The sequence below is a fragment of the Oncorhynchus clarkii genome, chromosome 6, assembly GCF_045791955.1.
Source record: "Oncorhynchus clarkii lewisi isolate Uvic-CL-2024 chromosome 6, UVic_Ocla_1.0, whole genome shotgun sequence".
Lineage (NCBI taxonomy): Eukaryota > Metazoa > Chordata > Actinopteri > Salmoniformes > Salmonidae > Oncorhynchus > Oncorhynchus clarkii.
In genome coordinates, this window is record NC_092152.1 from 25,513,008 (window position 1) to 25,534,182 (window position 21,175).

Consider the following 21,175-nt stretch of genomic DNA (forward strand, 5'->3'; position numbering starts at 1 on the left):
GTCCAGTCGGTGCTGCTGCTTTTGAAAAGTACTGGGGAAAATGCGGTCTTCCCACGTTTTCCAGCAGCTCTGTAAATGTGCAATTCTGTGATGAAAAAATTGCTTCCCAAACTCACGGGCAGCCTATGGATGTCGGCATTTGAAGTCAGCCTTGTGGTGACTTGATAGCGTGTGTTATGCATCTACAGTATTTCACGTTGCACTGTACGTACCATTCCACCAGTAAATTAGTACATTTATGATGAGGTTGAGTAGTGGTTGACATTATATATGTCCTTCCACAGACCTTTAAACCTAATATTGCAGTGTTAATAGCTGGGGTCATTTTTGTTCGTTTTTGCTGTTCTCTAAATATCATTTAGACACACACACACTTTGACACACACACACACACACTTTGCCATACCCTAGGTTTAGCTAAGCTGACACCACTGGAACACATCCCGATCTACATCAACCGGACCGGAGTAGAGAGAGTTAGCAGTTTTAAGTTAGTCGGTGTCCACATCACTGAGGACTTGACATGGACCAACAACATCACCACTCTTGTCAAGAAGGAACAACGTACCTATACTTCCTAAGGCGGTTGAAGAAATTTGTCATGCCACCCGCATCCTCTCCAAAAACTACTGCTGCCCCATCGAGAGCGACCTGACCGGTTGTGTTACAGCCTGGTACAGGAATGAACCGCAAGGCCCTCCAGCGGGTGGTGAAGACGGCCCAGTACATCACTGGGGGCTTGTTCCCACCCATCCAGGACATCTACTTGAAACGATGGCTGAGGAAGTCTAGCAGCATCATCAAGGACACACAAACCCCAGACACAAGCTGTTTGTTCTCTCCCTTACCGTTGGTCAGACGGTATCGGAGCGTGAGGTCTGATACCAACAGGCTCAGAGATAGTTTCTATCTACAAGCCATCAGACTGCTGAACAGTTGAACAGGACTGACCACCTGCTCTGATTCTCCGCACCTTAGCACACATGCACTCACTCATGCACACACCCCGACAGACACACATCCACACACGTACTCACGCATGCACAAACACGCACACACACATACACTGTACATTCATGCTACACACACATCGCAAATGCTGCAACCAGACTCTTACATACTATAGCTAATACTGCATAATTTAAACACTTGCCCCCAATCCCCCCTTTCTCTGATACATGTTTGAATATTGTACTATAAATTGTGCTTCACTGTATAATACTTAAAATATATTTTCTACTGAGCCATTTACTTTATGTTCCTATTCTTATATTTAAATATTTATTATAATTGTTGCATTGTCGAGAAAGAACCTGCAAGTAAGCATTTCGTTGGATGGTGTACACCATGTGTATCCTGTACATATCACTAATAAAACGTGAAACCTGAGGATTTCAATTCAATGAAGCTGAGATCTGAGATCCACAGCAGCACCAGAGTAGACAGGTGTGTGCACAAAGACTATATTGGCCGGGGAACTCATCTCTGGCAGATTGGCCAAAAATGGGAAGGGAAATTGATCATTCATGACCACATGGCATAAAAATGGGGAGTAAATTGAGTTTGGTGGGAAATAGCAGGACACTGCAGCCACATCAGAATGATTTAGAGCAGCCTGCCATTCCTGCAGTGAACAATGCTATTTTGAATGCCTGGGTGGGATGTGATTATAATAATGCTTGGCTGAAAGTGATGAAATTAGAATGATTAATCAGCCATTGATTGAACTGCTGTGTTTTGCCTTCCACTTCAGGGAAATAACTTGGCCTCCACTGGGCATTTGTGATGGATGAATACACATTAAAACTTAGAACACATGGAGTGAAAGTACAGTGCTTTGTGCTTTTGTTTGTGTGCGTGTGTGCATTTCTGTATGTGGGTCTTCATTTCTGATTTATGCATAGCTCATGAGGCATTATAAATGGGCTCATAATGCATTATGAAGAGTGGAATTTATAGGGAAATGTTACCAATTATACTATTGTGACATTGTGTGACTATTTAATGAATATTCAATCCTGGCAAGAAATAACCATGGACATATGGAAATAGAGTTCAACTCTGCAGATGGATTGGTGGGATTCTTCTATCCATTGAGCCTTATTGCTATAGAGTTTAATTTATTATAAAAATACTGCGATACTGGTATCGTCACAGCCCTACAATATACCAATGTGGCACTTGTACTAAACTCCTAAGGCATAACGTTCTTTAAAAAATCTGTGCAACCATAATTAAAATGACAATTGAATGGTAAAGAGGCATTCTTAGACAACCTACGCAGAAAAATAGACATTATTTATTTATGACATATAATTAGACATAATGGTTATGGCTCTACATAGCAGGAGAGAGCTGTTTCAGGTGTTTTAAAAAATGCAAAATTCTCTGAATTGGTTCTTTGACTGAACCTCATCAACATGGAATATTCCACCTCCAGCTAGACTTGGGGCTGGGTGCAGAATAAATGACATGTGGGGGGCACACAAGCAACTGTTGCAGAGGACAGCTGTCATACCCCGAAGTCTCTAAAGACATGATCATACAAAACATTGGCACAACCGTCTGAACTAAAAGTGCACAAGATGGTAAAGGAAATGTTTTAAACTGATTATTTGACTTCAATACTGTGTTTTCATCTCTTGTTTACCTTTTCTGATAAGCGTTTTATGGGAATACTACATTGCAGTCATGTCCTCTTCGGTGAGTCAAGACAAATCTTAAATCTCAAATCTTAAAATGCTCAAGATTTTATTTTAGCAGAGGATTTTAAAGCTGATGTTAATGATTGAGTGTTCTACCATGCAGGATCATCTGAAGACAGATTGGACAATCAAGTCACTCCCACAGCAATGCACAGAGATGACAAAAGACATTAATGATAAACCTGTCAAGGTAGCTAAACAATCAACTGAATTATACTGTATCTAGAGATGATGTGAATACTGTAGTATCGTCCTCATTAATTTCATTATATCACAGTATTGCTGTTGCAACTTGCAATTCTATGGCTCACTACCAGGGGCACTACTTTCACTGGGGACATTCTGAAATTGCATTTTTTTCAAAATATGAACACACCTACTCATTCAAGGGTTTTTCTTCATTTTGACAATTTTCTACATTGTAGAATAATAGTGAAGACATCAAAACTATGAAATAACACATATGGAATCATGTAGTAATCAAAAAGTGTTAAACAAATTAAAATATATGTTATATTTAGGTTCTTCAAAGTAGCAACATTCTTGGCATTCTCTCAACAAGCTTCATAAGGAATGATTTTCCAACCGTCTTTGGAGTTCCCACAAATGCTGAGCACTTGTTCGCTGCTTTTCCGTCACTCTGTAGTGCAACTCATCCCAAACCATCTCAATTGGGTTGAGGTTGGGTGATTGTGTAGGCCAGGTCATCTGATGCTGCACTCAATCACTCTCCTTCTTGGTCAAATAGCCCTTACACAGCCTGGAGGTGTGTTGGGTCATTGTCCTGTTGAAAAACAAATGATAATCCCACTAAACGCAAACCAAATGGGATTGCGTATCACTGCAGAATGCTGTGGTAGCCATGCTGGTTAAGTGTGCCTTGAATTCTAAATAAATCACTGACGGTGTCACCAGAAAAGCACCACCCCACAATCACACCTCCTCCTCCATGCTTCATGGTGGGAACCACACATGCGGATATCATCTGTTCACCTACTCTGCGTCTCACAAAGACACAGCGGTTGTAACCAAAAATCTCAAATTTGGACTTATCAGACGAAAGGACCGATTTACACCGGTCTAATGTCCATTGCTCGTGTTTCTTGGCCCAAGCAAGTCTCTTCTTATTATTGGTGTTCTTTAATCGTGGTTTCTATGTAGCAATTAGACTATGATGGCCTGATTCATGCAGTCTCTTCTGAGTAGTTGATGTTGAGATGTGTCTGTTACTTGAACTCTGTGAAGCATTTATTTGGGCTGCAATCTGAGGTTCAGTCAACTCTAATGAACTTATCCTCTGCAGCAGAGGTAACTCTGGGACTTCCTTTCCTGTGGCGGTCCTCATGAGAGCAAGTTTCACCATTGCGCTTGATGGTTTTTGGGACTGCACTTAAAGAAACTATCAAAGTTCTTGAAATTTTCCACATTGACTGACCTAAATGTCTTAAAGTAATGATTGATTGTCATTTCTCTTTACTTATTTGAGCTTTTCTTGCCATAATATGTTCTTGGTCTTTTACCAAATAGGGCTATTCTGTATACCACGCCTACCTTTGTCACAACACAACTGACTGGCTCAAACACATTAAAAAGGAAAGACATTCTACAAATTAACTTTTAACAAGGCACACCTGTTAATTAATTGAAATGCATTCCAGTTGACTTCCTCATGAAGCTGGTTTGGAGAATGCCAAGAGTGTGCAAAGCTGTCGTCAAGGCAAAGGGTGGCTACTTTGAAGAATCTCAGATTTGTTTAACACCTTTTTGGTTACTACATGATTCCATATGTGTTATTTCATAGTTTTGATGTCTTCACTAGTATTCTACAATGTAGAAATGTTAAAAACAAAGGAAAACCCCTTGGATGAGTAGGTGTGTCCAAACTTTTGTCTGCTACTGTATGTCCACCTCACTTCTAAAACTAAAGTTGCACCCCTGCTAGCTACTACACCAATTTCCATAAAGACATTGTATTTGAACGTTTTAACATAAGTGGGTTATGTATTCACACACAAGCTGCAAGCGGTATGAAAAAGTGACTTGTTAGTGGCCATGTGTAGAGTAAATGTCAGAGAGGATCAGCCAGTTGCTGTTTCATGCTGATGTAGACAATGTGTTACTGTGACTGTCTGGACACAGCCATTCAGACAGCTGTACCATGTACATATGCTGCTTGCTGTTGCAAATTGTCCTCTAGCTCCTCAGTATGCAAAGATTTCAGATTGCCACTGTGTCATAGCACTACTCCTCTTCAAATCAGGTAGCGTAGCCTATACATGTATAAACTGAGTGTGGGGTGTGTTAACGATGCTGTTTGGCCTCATACAGGAGCTATGTGTTATCTTCCCCTGGATGGTGGAGAGGGTTGTTGGCAGCCTGGATGGCAGCACTGTTGGTTGGAGTCTTTCTTCTCTGCAAGCCCACAGCAGTGACTACAGCAATGTACTGGAGTTCCTACAACCAAGGTGGACTTGTCTGTGATTTGAGACATTCCACAACTTGCTATCGATAATATTAAATTACTAATGAGTATTACACCTACAGTACACTAATAAACATGGACGTTTTCACCAACATACAATATTTTTGCAGTGGCCCAATGCTGAAACTTGTTTATAAACTTCAAGCTGAAGACTACAACTTTGAGATCCAAGTCGCCAATTTACCTGTAAGTTTTCAACATACAGTACAGTCACATCTGAAATTATTGGTACCAAGCTATATTGTAGGCAAAATGATATTATTTTATACTAATTGCTCAGAGAAAGAGATTTTGTTTAACCAGTAAAAAAAATCTTGGTGTTAAAATGATTGGCACCCTAACGATTCTTATAAATAAATCAAACAATCTCATCTGCATTAACATTATACTGTTTTAAATTCATCTCAGTTCAAGAAACTGTATTGTGACCTTTCATGGCTTCCTGTTTCACTGGGGTATAAACATTTGGTCACACACATGTAAAATCTATTTGTCATCCGTCACTGTGGGGAAAGGCAAAGAACTCACAAATTAAAAGAGAGAAATGGTTGGTGACTTTCGTAAATCAGGCAATAGGTACAACAACAAAAAAACGACTGAAAAAACAAACATATCTCTTACCACTATTAGGGCAACAATTACAAAGTTTAAAACCACCGGAACGGTGTAAACTTGCCTGGTAGAGGACCCAAATGTATCTTTTCTCCATGCACAGCAAAGATGATGGTTCAGGAGACAAAGACTAGTCCCACAGTTGGAGAATTACAGAACTTGACCCCAAGCACACATTCAATGGTTAATTGGCCACAAAATTAGTCTCCCTTGAAAACCTGTGGTTTGAAGGATCTGCAAAGGATCTGGAAAGATTCTGTATGGAGGAATGGTCTAAGATCCCTCCCAATGTGTTCTTTAATCTCATATAACATTATAGAAAAAGGCTAAGTGCTGTTATCCTCACAAGGGGAGGGTACACAAAGTATTGAAAATAGGTGACAATAATTTTTATTTGTTTATTAGTCTTTTTTTGCTCATCTTTATCAAGGGCACCAATACTTTCAGATGTGACTGTAAATGCTAATTGTGCAGTGTTATTTCAGCATACTTCACAATGTCATTGCGTTAGCAATAATTGCAACACAATATCAGTAGTTAAATGCCTATTGGTCTATATTCCTGTATGAATGCTGAGTTTTTTCTCTCTTTCATTTTAATTTCCATCCACAAGGGGGTCATTTCAAATAGCCGGATTTTCCTCAATAAATTACCCTCTCAGAATCATCAGAGATTGTCACTCAGTATCCTTTTTTACAATGTTTGACGCAATGACAACTATTACTAAGTATTATTGAACTTTGTCCACTTTAGTTTAGCGTTGTTCTTAACTGTCACCAGATGCCTTTGAGTACTTCATGTTTTATTTTGCCACAAGTGTCATTACACAGAGGGTAGGCCGAAGTGCTATTCCATTTCATTTGTTTCAAATATGAATAAAGTCAATCCATTGCCAATGCTATCGCAATTTGTAACCTCTCTGCTTTTAATTGTTAAATTAGGATCACCACTCAGGGCAGCAAACCTCCATCTCAAACAGTGTCTACTTTGCCTTGGTGGATGCATATTTCAAACACTTCCTCCCTACAGAAGGATCCCCTCACTCAGATGTCAAAGGCACCTTGACCTCACACATTCCAAGGTGCTGTATAGCTAGCCTGTGCCTTTCACAATGCATTATAAGACCAGCACATCATCCATCAATATAGGGCAAATATGAAATGTAATATTTGATAACGCTTGTTTTGATGGTTCCCCAGGTCCTCTAGGTATAGTGAAACAAGCAAAGGCCTGTTGAAATGCCAGTGCCCTGTTAACGCTGAGACAACCAATCAGAGTATCTGGAGATCAGGGACTATGCTACAGGTGATTGAGAAAAATCTGGGTTGGATAGAGACACTTTTAATATAGCAATCTTGGCTTGTCTCGCAAAGGTGTAGTTGTTGAGTCATTGTATGGCCTTGTTCATTGTCCCTGCTTTAGATATTTTTGGAGATATGGCTGCCACATTTCCCCTTGGAGACACACCAGAAGCTTAATGAGGTCTTTCCTACCTTCCTTCGATGACTCATTCTTCATGACTAACATGCACTTTTATTCACATTGTTAATCTAATGGATTCGGAATTCTACATTTTAATGATAAGCACTTGTCTGTAAACCTGCAGGTCTCTGTCATCACAGAGGAGCACATACTGGTGGTGAGACAGCTGGTGAAGCACATGCATGCCCTCTCTGGAAAAACAAAACTAGACCAGTCTGATATCTTACCTTCTGCCCACTCAGAAACCTATCTCTCAGAAGATTTTAAAAGGTGAATACCCACTTTAGTGTTTTTTACAATAATGATGATGATGAGGATAATGATAATGATGATATTAACATTATGTTGTTATTGAAACCCAGAGTGGTCACATCAGAATATGTACAGAGGTTGTACCTTCTCTTGCTGCACTGCTTCAAACAGTGGCCTATGGAGAAATCCTTCAGAGCAGTGAGTGCACACTTAAGTTCTACATTGGATTTACATTTGGTCTGTCTTTGACATTTGGCCATGTTATTGCTTAATTTGCAGTGTTTCTAGCTGGTTTTGGAAGGTATCCTACTGTAGGCGTTCTGAATGTATGTATAAGAGAAGTGGTTTTGAATGAGCCGTTTCTCAATACAGGTATTGGAGACGTGGCTTAGTTACATCCAGCCCTGGAGATACCAAAAACATGTGTACAGTGAAAACAAAGAGAAATGGTAAGATATTTTGAATGTGCTCAATAGTGTTATAGCTCAGACACAGCATTGGGTTGAAGAGTGCGTTTGCTAACATAAAGCTGTCTCTGTCTCTTAGGGCCTCTTTCATTCGGGAGAATATTCCCATGTACACCAGGCTATTCAGCTTCTTCTTGAAAATATTCGCTCATGTCGACCTCGTCAACGTCGACAATGCAACCATGGTTTTCAGGATGACAAAAGTATTTGCCCAAACCAGTCTTCCAGAATTGATTGAAAATGGTAACCACAATTATTTTTAGTTGAAGGGCACTGTAACTCAATCACAATCAACAATATTAGACCTCTCAAGATTTGTTTTCTCCATACATTTTGTTTACAGGAGAAAAATTGCTATTGCATCAAGGTCCCCTCCTCCCATCCACTCTGATGGCATCTCAGGTGCAGCCCACTGAAATAGCTGCCCTGCCCAAGACTCACATCAATAACAAGAAACTACAAATGTTTGGGGTAGAAATGCGAGCCGAGGTAAGTCCCATTAAGGACAAGTGAATGACAAGAAAGACAATTTGACTGAGGGTGCTGCAATCTACCAAATATGGATAGTGGTCACAAATGCTTTCCTATATTCTGAACATTGTAGGTGCTGAAACTGGTCCAGAGACTAATGCAGGCCCAACAGACTGCAAAAAACACATTGGATCCGCCAGCCAATGTATCAGTTGGCCAGTTTCTCTGTTCCTGGAAGAGGTTGATTCTTAAAACCAATTCAGAAAGTGGGGGGAATGACATGACCAAGTCTGACATGAAGACAATGGAGCTACTAAAGAAAACTGTGGACCACCTCAATCAGGTTTTCAATGTGAGAAGATGATATGACATTGGTTATTATTATCAAGTAGTACTAACCAATGTTAAAGTGATGTCTCAAATCATTTGTGGTTGTTTTGTAGCTCAACACAGGTCATCTATCTCAGATGATGATGAACATGGGGTCAGTGGAGGAATCCAAGCAGCTCCCTGACTGTATTCACAGTGAAAACGGGCTGATCCTGACAGACCTTGGCAGAATGCAGGTGAAAATAACTACTGCAATCCAAATGAATGATGTGCATACGGTGCAATACATAAATGTACATTGTAATTATGTTCTATTGCAGATTATCAATGGCCTTCGCAGATTTGATATTGAGTATCAAGGGGACCCACAGCTGCAGCCTGTGAGAAGCTATGAAAACGCAGTCTTGGTGCAGCTTATGTTTTGGATCGCCACACTAATCAATAACAAAGTAAGTGGGGAGTCTTACCGGGGGCTTCATGCACCCCAAAAATCTGAGGGGGCACAAAGTGCGTGAGGATGGCTGGGGGGTGGAAGTTGGAGAAGTTGGCATTTTTCAAACACCTGAAACATATTTTTCTTGCAATCTAGAGCCATAATCATCATGCTTAATTCTATAATTATTTTTCTGCATATATAAACATAAGCATAAGCATACCTCTACTAAAATCTGGGTAAAATATTGAAAGGAATGTGAGTCTTCTTCAATACATTTAGTAATTGCTTGCTGTTCTAAAGTGTACCAACCTTGCCAGCAATCATACCAGCTAAGACAGTTAGATAAGCTCGCTACTTGAACTTGATTGATATCCTGAAATGGCGTATTGGTACCTAGTTATGAGGTTGGGAGATTGGGAACCTACAGTATCTGCTATTTGTCTAACTTAATAACATTTCTAGTTGGCTAGTAGTATTACAGTATTACAACAACAAAAAAGTTAACTTTTTAAAATTCTTTTTTATTTTACATGACAAATCTGAGGAGTCACATGCCCCTGTGCCCCCTATGGGCATGATGCCTTTGGGTCTGACTTTATATGCAATTTAATATTTCTATAATGATTAATTATGAACACTATTATATATATATATATATATATATATATATATATATATATATATATATATATATATATAGACATTGACTGACCAGGTGAATCCAGGTGAAAGCTATGATCCCTTATTGGTGTCACTAAATCCACTTCAATCAGTGTAAATGGAGGGGAGGAGACTGGTTAAAGAACGATTTTTAAGCCTTATGATAATTGAGACATGACTTTTGTATGTGTGCCATTCAGACGGTGAATGGGCAAAACAAAATATTTAATTGGCACAACTGCGGGAAGCATTGGAGTCAACATGGGCCAGCATCCCTGTGGAAGGCTTTCAATACCTTGTAGAGTCTATGCTCTGACTAATTGAGGCTGTTCTGAGGTAAAAAGGGGGTGTAACTCAATATTAGGAAGGTGTTCTTATGTTTTGTATACTCAGTGCATATGGCATACAGTAGGCCTACCTATAATGATTGGTAGTAGTATTTATTGACATGAATTACATTGACTAAATTACTTGAGAATTTTGTCCTGCAGCTTGAAGGACACATGAACGATCTGTGCTCACAACAGAACCTGCTGGGAAGGCTGGGACAACACTACCTTATCACCTCCACTGTAAAAGGAAGGTTCCCAAGGAGTACAGTGACACAGCAAAGCCAGGACGACTACCACCTGCGGCCACGCCTTACCCTGCGCACATTTGCGAGTTATCACACATTACTCATTCTCCTGTTACTCTACTCGCTGGGATCTCTGTTTTCTATTAGCCCACTGTTCAGCACATGCCTCATCTTAATGTTGAGCTTTTTGTATGGACTGTGCATGACTGTCTACGTGGGAAAGTAAAAAAACGTTATTCTGCGTCAATGTGTGTGTTATACCTAATAAAGGTGTTTTGAACTCACCAACTTCAATTGACTGATAATTAGGAGTTCACAGTGAAGTTGTCAAACCTATTGTTATTCTCTGACTTCTTATTGTTTTCCTTGACATGGTCAAACAACTTAAGCATAGATTGGTAACTTTTTTTCTAATTTGCCACATAGAAACTAGAGGCCATGAGGAACATATTCAAAAAGAACGCCACTCATTGGCCTATAGTTGAGGCTATTATAAGCAGTCTAACTTAAACACTCATATCCGTCGCTCCGTTTGATCTAGAGTCTTGATACTTTGTATGTAAATGTCTTTCCTCATGCTGAACAAATTTGCCTCAAGGACCCATAAGGTCAATACGGATAGATTTTCAACCATCTTAGAGATTTTGGAAAACGTATATTCTCATCAAACCATAACTCCAAAATGTGGTATGTGGGCCCATGACAAATCTCTTAACTTAGCTGGAAAAAGCTAAGGGATTGGTTAAGAGATGGCTGAGTTATTGATAAATCAGGAAATCTGATTGTACATGTCCATTATAATCCTTTGTAAATCCACTCCACATTGGCCTATCAAACTTTTTAGAGTCTAGGCTACCACGGAGAACCATGGCATTTGAAATCTTTTTTTTAAATAAGGAAACTATTAACAATTCACTTTTTTGACTATGTAATGACTAAATATGCCATTGACACCAGCGAGACCATAGGATACTAGAGCAATAACTATTGATCAAGTGGACTTCATTAAATAGTACCCGCAAAACACCCGTCTCAACGTCAACAGTGAAGAGGCGACTCCGGGATGCTGGCCTTCTAGGCAGAGTTGCAAAGAAAAATCCATCTCTCAGACTGGCCAATAAAAATAAAATATTAAGATGGGAAAAGGAAAAGACACAGAAACTCTGCCTAGAAGGCCAGCATCCCGGAGTTGCCTCTTCCCCGTTGACGTTGAGACTGATGTTTTGCGGGTACTATTTAATGAAGCTGCCAGTTGAGGACTTGTGAGGCGTCTGTTTCTCAAACTAGACACTAATGTACTTGTTCTCGTGCTCAGTTTTGCACCGTGGCCTCCCACTCCTCCTTCTATTCTGGTTAGAGATAGTTTGTGCTTTCTGTGAAGGGAGTAGTACACAGCATTGTACGAGATCTTCAGTTTATTGGAAATGTTTCACATGGAATAGCCTTCATTTCTCAGAACATGAATAGACTGATAAGTTTCAGAAGAAAGGTCTTTGTTTCTGGCCATTTTGAGCCTGTAATCAAATCCACAAATGCTGATGCTCCAGATACTCAACTAGTCTAAAGAATGCCAGTTTTATTTCTTCTTTAATCAGAACAGTTTTTAGCTGTGCTAACAATTGCAAAAGGGTTTTCCAATGACCAATTAGCCTTTTAAAATTATAAACTTGGATTAGCTAACACAACGTGCCATTAGAACACAGGAGTGATGGTTGCTGATAATGGGCCGCTGTACACCTACTGTATGTAGATATACCTTTTAAAAGAATCACGCAATTTTTGCTTTTCTTTCAAAACCAAGGACATTTCTAAGTGACTCCAAACTTTTGAATGGTAGTGTACATTGTTGACTACAACCTGCATTGAAAAAGTACTGAAATTTACTAAAGGTGGAACTAGTATCAGGTATGAAGCTAAGACCCAGATGCAGACCACATAGAATAAACAATAGTTTAATATTCCAACATTGGCAGGCAAAAGACAGGTCATGGCAGGCAGGGGTCAGTAAACCAGAGGTGGGGTAACAGTACCAGGCAGTAGGCAGGGTCAGGGTAAGGCAGAGGTTTGTAATCCAGGAGGGCAAAGGTACAGGTTGGCAGGCAGGCTCAGGGGCAGGGAGAGTGGTCAGGCAGGCAGGCTCAGAGTCAGGACAGGCAAGGGTCAAAACCAGGAGAGCAAGATAAGAGAGACTGGAAAAAGCACTCGCTGAGACACAAACCACAGGTTGACTTGGACAAACAAGACAAACTGGCAACAGACAAACAGAGAACACCGGTATAAATACACAGGGGAAGATCGGCATCACCTGGAGAGGGGTGGAGACAATCACAAAGACAGGTGAAACAGATCAGGGTGTGACAACTAGGAATGTTTTAGCACCATCAACATGTTACTTGGGAGGGGAAATATGAAAAATCATTGTGGGCGTGTACACTTCCTGTGATCAGAATAGCTAGGACGGTGGATGGTGGTTGGAAGGTTGCACTAGTTTGAAATGGAAAAACATGCGGTAGCTATGGATAAAAAAGGACATCAAGACGAAGCAGCTGCTTTATAAGAGGGATGCACTGTTGAGCACTACATTCTGAGGGGTTTGTGCTGATTGTATGGAGATTGTGACAGCCGGTTGAATGGTGTCCCTTGTGAAGGCGAGAACAAGATGTATGTCAGGAGAAGTTCAGTATTATCATGAGGAGATGTATACTTGGGATACGGAGGACGAGTGGAGGGAAAAAGTGAGGCAGAGGGTGAACATGACTCGGTTAAAAATGGCGGAAAAAAGGGAGATGGTTTGTTAAAGAAAAATGGTACAAAGTGTAAGCAGAGTGAGCTGAAGACGTGAATAAGGGCGAAGTGGTAGGTGTGGTGAAGTTTTTGGGGCGTGAGGCTTGCACCGAGGGTAAAGATGAGCCTGTGACAGTAGGAGGGAAGTTTTTGGAAAAAGTGGACCCTTGCCTTTTGGCTGATCCATTTGCGGTTTCAGGGTGGGTGAAAACAGAGTTGGAAGCTGTGGAATTGGTGAGGGTAACAGAAGTGGTCTTGTGATAATTGTTTGTGTTTCTGCTGGTCAGAGGGAACAGGCGCTCTGTGTTAAACGAATGGGGGCAAGAGATGTGAATTGTTTTGCTCTCAAGAAAAGGGCACCATTGAAAGGAGTGATTACTGGGGTAGCAGTAAATGTTAAAGTTAACCAACTGAAGGGGAAGATTCCCGGTGTTTGTGATGTTCGTCGTTTGCTGCGACGCAGACAGTGTGGAGTGAGAAGTGAAATAGAGGAGTCATTGTCTGTTCTATTGAGTTTTGATGTTGTCTTTGCCTGACAAAGTGATGTTAGGATATTAAAGTTAGCTCTTGTGCCGAATACATTACGTTGTTACAGGTGTCAGGCTTATGGGCATGTGGCAGGAGTATGTAGGAGGTAGGGGTGGCAGGTAGCATAGTGGTTAGAGCATTGGGCCAGTAACCGAAAGGTTGCTGGATCAAATCCCTGAGCTGACAAGGTAAAAATATGTTGTTCTGCTGCTGTTCCCTGAGAAGGCTATCATTGTAAATAAGAATTTGTTCTTAACTGACGTGCCTAGTTAAATATAAAGGTTCCTAGGTGTGAGAAGTGTGCATGAGGCAAAGGAATGTGTGTTGACTGTAGGGGTGCACATGGGGCTGGGGATCAGAAATGTAATGTGCAAGAGAAGCAGGTTGAGGTTTCCAGGCTTAGAGTAGTGCAGAAGTTTTCATATGTAGAGAAAGATGGGTCAAGGGGGAGGGATCCTGAGAGGAGTGGTGTGAGTAGTAGATCTGTACCAGTACAGAGGGATTTTTTTTCACCTTTTATTTAACCAAGTAAGCTAGTTGAGAACAAGTTCTCATTTACAACTGCGACCTGGCCAAGATAAAGCAAAGCAGTGCGACAGAAACAACAACACAGATTTACATGGAATAAACAAGCATACAGTCAATAACACAATAGAAAAAAAGAAAGTCTATATACAGTGTGTGCAAATGGCATGAGGAGGTATGGAAATAAATAGGCCATAGTAGCAAAGTAATGACAATTTAGCAGATTAACACTGGAGTGATTGATGAGCAGATGATGGTGTGTAAGTAGTGATTTTGGTGTGCAAAACAGCAGCAAAGTAAATAAAAACAATATTGTGATGAGGAAGGTAGATTGGGTGGGCTATTTACAGATGGACTATGTACAGCTGCAGCGATCTGTTAGCTGCTCAGATAGCTGTTGTTTAAAGTTAGTGAGGGAAATGTAAGTCTCCAGCTTCAGCGATTTTTGCAATTCGTTCCAGTCACTGGCAGCAGAGAACTGGAAGGAAAGGTGGCCAAAGGAGGTGTTGGCTTTGGGGATGACCAGTGAGATACAGTGCCTTGCGAAAGTATTCGGCCCCCTTGAACTTTGCGACCTTTTGCCACATTTCAGGCTTCAAACATAAAGATATAAAACTGTATTTTTTTGTGAAGAATCAACAACAAGTGGGACACAATCATGAAGTGGAACGACATTTATTGGATATTTCAAAAAATTTTAACAAATCAAAAACTGAAGAATTGGGCGTGCAAAATTATTCAGCCCCTTTACTTTCAGTGCAGCAAACTCTCTCCAGAAGTTCAGTGAGGATCTCTGAATGATCCAATGTTGACCTAAATGACTAATGATGATAAATACAATCCACCTGTGTGTAATCAAGTCTCCGTATAAATGCACCTGCACTGTGATAGTCTCAGAGGTCCGTTAAAAGCGCAGAGAGCATCATGAAGAACAAGGAACACACCAGGCAGGTCCGAGATACTGTTGTGAAGAAGTTTAAAGCCGGATTTGGATACAAAAAGCTTTAAACATCCCAAGGAGCACTGTGCAAGCGATAATATTGAAATGGAAGGAGTATCAGACCACTGCAAATCTACCAAGACCTGGCCGTCCCTCTAAACTTTCAGCTCATACAAGGAGAAGACTGATCAGAGATGCAGCCAAGAGGCCCATGATCACTGGATGAACTGCAGAGATCTACAGCTGAGGTGGGAGACTCTGTCCATAGGACAACAATCAGTCGTATATTGCACAAATCTGGCCTTTATGGAAGAGTGGCAAGAAGAAAGCCATTTCTTAAAGATATCCATAAAAAGTGTTGTTTAAAGTTTGCCACAAGCCACCTGGGAGACACACCAAACATGTGGAAGAAGGTGCTCTGGTCAGATGAAACCAAAATTGAACTTTTTGGCAACAATGCAAAACGTTATGTTTGGCGTAAAAGCAACACAGCTGAACACACCATCCCCACTGTCAAACATGGTGGTGGCAGCATCATGGTTTGGGCCTGCTTTTCTTCAGCAGGGACAGGGAAGATGGTTAAAATTGATGGGAAGATGGATGGAGCCAAATACAGGACCATTCTGGAAGAAAACCTGATGGAGACGGCAAAAGACCTGAGACTGGGACGGAGATTTGTCTTCCAACAAGACAATGATCCAAAACATAAAGCAAAATCTACAATGGAATGGTTCAAAAATAAACATATCCAGGTGTTAGAATGGCCAAGTCAAAGTCCAGACCTGAATCCAATCGAGAATCTGTGGAAAGAACTGAAAACTGCTGTTCACAAATGCTCTCCATCCAACCTCACTGAGCTCGAGCTGTTTTGCAAGGAGGAATGGGAAAATATTTAAGTCTCTCGATGTGCAAAACTGATAGAGACATACCCCAAGCGACTTACAGCTGTAATCGCAGCAAAAGGTGGCGCTACAAAGTATTAACTTAAGGGGGCTGAATAATTTTGCACGCCCAATTTTTCAGTTTTTGATTTGTTAAAAAAGTTTGAAATATCCAATAAATGTTGTTCCACTTCATAATTGTGTCCCACTTGTTGTTGATTCTTCACAAAAAAATACAGTTTTATATCTTTATGTTTGAAGCCTGAAATGTGGCAAAAGGTCGCAAAGTTCAAGGGGGCCGAATAGTGCAAGGCACTGTATACCTGCTGGAACGTGTGCTACGGGTGAGTGTTGTTATCGTGACCAGTGAGCTGAGATAAGGTGGAGCTTTACCTAGCATAGACTTGTAGATGACCTGGAGCCAGTGGGTCTGGCGAGTATGAAGCGAGGGCCAGCCGACTAGAGCACACAGGTCGCAGTGGTGGGTGGTATAAGGCGCTTAGGCCAACAAGTGATATGCAGTATGTTTCAATAAGATTAAACTTTTAGCATTTATAGCAATGGTTATCAACTGTACTGCAGGGATGGAATGTAAGTCACAGAAAATTGAGGTTGTGGTGGCGGCTGCAGAGGTATTTGGGTGTGCGAGACTTGACATCAGAATAATTACAGGGTGGGGGTGGTGTCCAATCCTTTCAGGTTGTTGGCTTAAATAGATACAAAATAGTGGAGCAGGGTAGTGTTAGAGGGTATGGTATTTGTTTATTTATTTTCTCAAGCAAAGTATAAGGGAGTTGTGCTCCAGTCTAGTAGGTGGCAGTAATGCAACGTTTATTGGATGACAACCGCAAGTACACTTCCTGTTTTGAAGGTAAGCTCGCGTTACAGCTTGAAGCCAGCTAGCTAACATTAGGTAGCTCGTTGGGTAATTTAAACGCAAAACCAAATAGCTAGTTACCTATTCTTGGTAGCTAGCTGGCACGTTTTGCCGTCATGTCAATTATTGTTCTGTCGTTCTGCTCCAGGTAACACAAATGATGAACTAACTTTAGCCATGTCTGGAGCTACAGTAGCTAGCTTGCGTCTGCTGATGCCCACAGCTAACGTTAGCTAGCCAAATCGTATTTAGCGTTCAATGTTGACTATAGCTTACTAGCCACATACATACCAAATATGAATTTGTGGGTATATTAGCTAGCATGTGGCAATAATTGTTACGTTTGCACTCACAACTTGCAGAATAAAACTAGTTATGCATAATTCTGCACTTTTGTTTTGGGCGTAACGTTATACAAATCCCAGAGACCACCCTTAACGGTCTGAACATTTCAGATAAGCACTATCAATAAAATAACTTATAACAGCCTGTTTAGGTAGTAATTATATTCCATTTGGGTGTAACTTGTCCAGTGTTCTAGCGCAAGCAGCAGAGAGTGGCACATCAGCCAAGAGTATGCCTTACCTCCATGGCTTTCGCAGGATTATATATGAGTATCAGCCCCTGGTGGACGCCGTGCTGTGTGTTGTTGGTCTGGAGGAAGGGACAAGCACTGGAGAGAGGTGAGTGTACATTATGTGATGCTGTGAGTCTGGTTCAGGGATAAGTAACTGCTATAGTAACTTGCACTGACACTCAAGTTCCACAATGTCAATCGATATGGCAATGTGTAAGCTAACCTGAAACCTCTATTGTGTTTTTATCTGTATTTGACCTTGGTCTTCTTATTGGATTTACAGGAGCCGTAGCCCGGAGGATGAGGACAGTCTATGCGGGTCTTTAGTGGAGCTACTGGAGAAGGAGTCCCAGTCAGCTGTGTTTGAGGAGGGGATCAGCTATGCTCTGTTTAAGGTTGCTGAACGGGGACTAGTCTGTGCAGCAGAAGTCCTTCTACGATATGGAGCAGATCTCAACTTTGAGGGTGAGAGGACTGACTTGTCATTCAAATATTAGGAGACTATTTGTCTATTTTATTGACCTAAATATAATTTGATTCCCAGACCCTGTATCTTATTACAACCCACTGCACATTGCTGTACTGAGGAACAGGCCAATTATGGTGAGGTTGCTGGCTAGACATGGAGCTGACATTAACAAGCGAGATCGGGTGAGTACAACAGGTAGCAAGAACTTATAGCTGCAAAACATACTACTGTTCTGTCTTTTCTGCAGTACATTTCTTGCTCTGTATACATAATGTGTTGTTATGGCTCTGTAACACAGTGTACTGTATCTTATGCAGATCCATGAAAGTAGCCCCTTGGATCTCGCTAGTGAAGAGGCAGAGAGACTGCCTTGTATGTGCACACTGCTGGACATGGGTGCTGACGTGAATGCAAGAGATAAAAATGGTGAGTTGAGGGCCTCCCGAGTCGCGCTGCGGTCTAAGGCAGTGCTAGAGGCGTCACTACAGACCTGGGTTCGATCCTGGGCTGTATCACAACCAGGGGGACTTTACTCGCTCAAGCGACTCCTTGTGGCGGGCCGGGCACCTGCAGGCTGACCTCGGTCGTCAGTTGAACTGTGTTTCCTCTGACACATTGGTGCAGCTGGCTTCCGGGTTAAGCAGGTAGGTGTTAAGAGGTGCGGTTTGGTGGGTCATATTTCGGAGGACACATGACTCGACCTTCGCCTCCCGAGCCCGTTGGGGAGTTGCAGCGATGAGACCAGATCGAAATTGGGGAGAAAACAATGGTAATAAAAAATGGTGAGTTGAAATTTTGACCTGTATTTACTGTATATCCTGTATTTCAACACTGCCTTTTTGATCTTGTCCCCAAAGGAAAATCACCCTTGCTACATGCCCTAGCTAGCAGTGATGGACTCACTGTGCATAACACAGAAAACATCCGGCTGCTACTTCAGAGAGGTACTGTGCTATAAAATAACCTTAAAAATGCACTATGCAAGAATCACTCTGCATATTCCTGGTTCTAAAAATTCAAATAGTTCCCCTAATTTCAGTTTGTGACAAAACAAGCAAGTATAGTGTAGCGAATGGTTTACAAAACTGAAAGTAAGACGCAAAAACTGAACTTAAGAACGGGAAGCATAGAAATACCACACACGGATAGAACATATCTACCGCTTCTTACACTTGCTTTCAATTAGAATGACCGTACACATTTCTATGTGAATTTGGTCAGGTCGCCCAAAAGGTTACATACTGCCGCTTTAATTTGGAGTAGGCTTATGGGCAGAAAGACAGAAATGCTAAACATCAAATCAAATTTTATTGGTCACATACACAGTTAGCTGATGCTAATGCGAGTGTACCGAAATGCTTGTACATCAACAACAGCAGAGCATGTCCAAATGTATTTATATTTAGGAAACTTTGTTGTTTGTTCCCCTCCTAAGGTGCAGATGTTCATGCTGCCACACTGGATGGAGAGACGGCTGTATCCTCGCTGGTCTTTCTGGTGAAGGAGGCTCTGGAGGGCTCTGTAGAGGATGCAGCTGAGATCGGCCGCTTCTGTCTGAGGGCCACGCGGCTGCTTCTGGCCCACGGGGCTGACCCCAGCTGCTGCCTTACCCCCGACGGGGAGGAGGATGGGGAACCCTCCCTGACAGTGACCAGCCTGGAGCACTTTGATCGGCTCTTTCCCCTGGCAGTGCTGCTGCTGCAGAGTGGTGCATCCTTCCACTGCTCTCGCCACGGAGCCTCCTGCTGGACAGGCTACAGGCTGGTATTCCAGAGGCTCCAGACGGCCCTGCTGGACTGTTCTGATGCAGAGCAGGCGGCTGAGCTCCTGGAGCAGGCTGAGGTCCTCCTGGACTTGGCCCGGGTGTCCTCCCCAAGTCTGGCCCTGCCCCTGGACCTGCCTATGCCAGACCAAGACCCCAATGCGCAGACATTGCGGGACCTCCATCGGCGTATGGTGGAGCAGGAGACCGGCCCTCCCCCCCTGCGCTGTCTCTGCAGGGCCTTCATCCGGGATCACCTGCAGCCCTGGCCCCTGGACGACAGGGTGAAGGCTCTGCCTTTACCTGACAGACTGAAGGAGTACCTGCTTCCCGAACACACCCTGAGCCCCAAGCCAGGATGGGACTGCTTCAAGCCCCAGCGTAGCCTACGCTGACTACACATGTTTTTACACTGGTAACTGGGGATGACACATGGAGTAATTGACCTTTATCCTTTTGTAATGATTTGGTGTTAGGACACCAATCTATCAATGTACTCAGAACCTGCCATTGAGGCCTTTGTTTTTTTGTTCAAGTGTGTGTGCCAAATCATACAGACAAAGAATCTGAATATGTTTACTATCACAAGATCAAGATCACTTATACTCAGACATTTCTTAAGAATAAGTTGTGTAACTTCCATACGTTTGCACTGCTGGAAGGGTGCAGATGAGTCTTTTGTTAAATATTAGCAGAAAAGGTTGGACTTTGTCATCTGAATAAACAATCAGGATCAGTTATTCTGCATCTTTTTTTCTGTGTCAGCGATAACAGTTGAAGTATAGTGATGGGCCACAAGATGGCAGTGTTGTTCTTTGTAGCAGGTAGTTGCTGAAAAAGAGGTCAAATTACAATTTATATTATATTCAAGTATTCTTAACACAATCAGAAATCTCCTATTAATACTTCAAACACATTTTTATATCTGATACACATTTCATGTATTTTCTTTGAATTCATGAGTCATTGAATCTTATCAACCTTCTCTACGTGTTTTCCCATGATTGTGCTTAGATTGTTTCCTTATTTATTTTAATAGCAATGACACAGATTAAATGTAAAACATTTTTGACAACACATTACGGTATAGCAGTGTATGATGACTATGGGAGTTGGTAGTGGAGTTGGTGTTGCTACGGAGTCAGAAGGTTGAGCTGAACGGCAGCCTGGTTCTATTTAGAGCCTCAGGGCAGATCAGCCTGGAACAGAAGGTAATCTTTTTTTCACTAATTGGTCTTTTGACCAATCAGATCAGCTCTAAAAAAGATCTGATGTGATTAGTCAGAAGACCAATTAGTGGAAAAAATATCAGATTTGGGCTGCCTGTGTAAACACAGCCTAAGAAACACTGCCCTTTC

At 41.7% G+C, this 21,175-nt stretch overlaps 1 protein-coding gene and 1 pseudogene across 1 annotated transcript; both read left to right on the forward strand.

Moving 5' to 3' along the window:
* Positions 1-682: 682 nt before the first annotated feature.
* Positions 683-10,700, forward strand: LOC139412337 (sphingomyelin phosphodiesterase 4-like; annotated as a pseudogene).
* Positions 10,701-16,999: 6,299 nt separating this feature from the next.
* LOC139410864 (ankyrin repeat and SOCS box containing 6) lies at positions 17,000-20,555 on the forward strand. The gene is made up of 7 exons (XM_071156464.1): positions 17,000-17,157; positions 17,543-17,692; positions 17,870-18,051; positions 18,131-18,237; positions 18,373-18,481; positions 18,913-18,999; positions 19,491-20,555. Exons 1-7 carry the CDS (start codon positions 17,126-17,128, stop codon positions 20,210-20,212), a joined length of 1,389 nt encoding a protein of 462 aa, XP_071012565.1. The 5' UTR covers positions 17,000-17,125; the 3' UTR covers positions 20,213-20,555.
* The last annotated feature ends 620 nt before the right edge of the window (positions 20,556-21,175 follow it).

Bases quoted from the DNA above. Each gene is read 5' to 3' on its own strand.
- LOC139410864 (XM_071156464.1), top strand. From the start codon at position 17,126: ATGTCAATTATTGTTCTGTCGTTCTGCTCCAG. The intron at 17,158-17,542 runs GTAACACAAATG...TAACTTGTCCAG, and splicing joins GTTCTGTCGTTCTGCTCCAG to TGTTCTAGCGCAAGCAGCAG. The intron at 18,052-18,130 runs GTGAGAGGACTG...TTTGATTCCCAG, and splicing joins AGCAGATCTCAACTTTGAGG to ACCCTGTATCTTATTACAAC.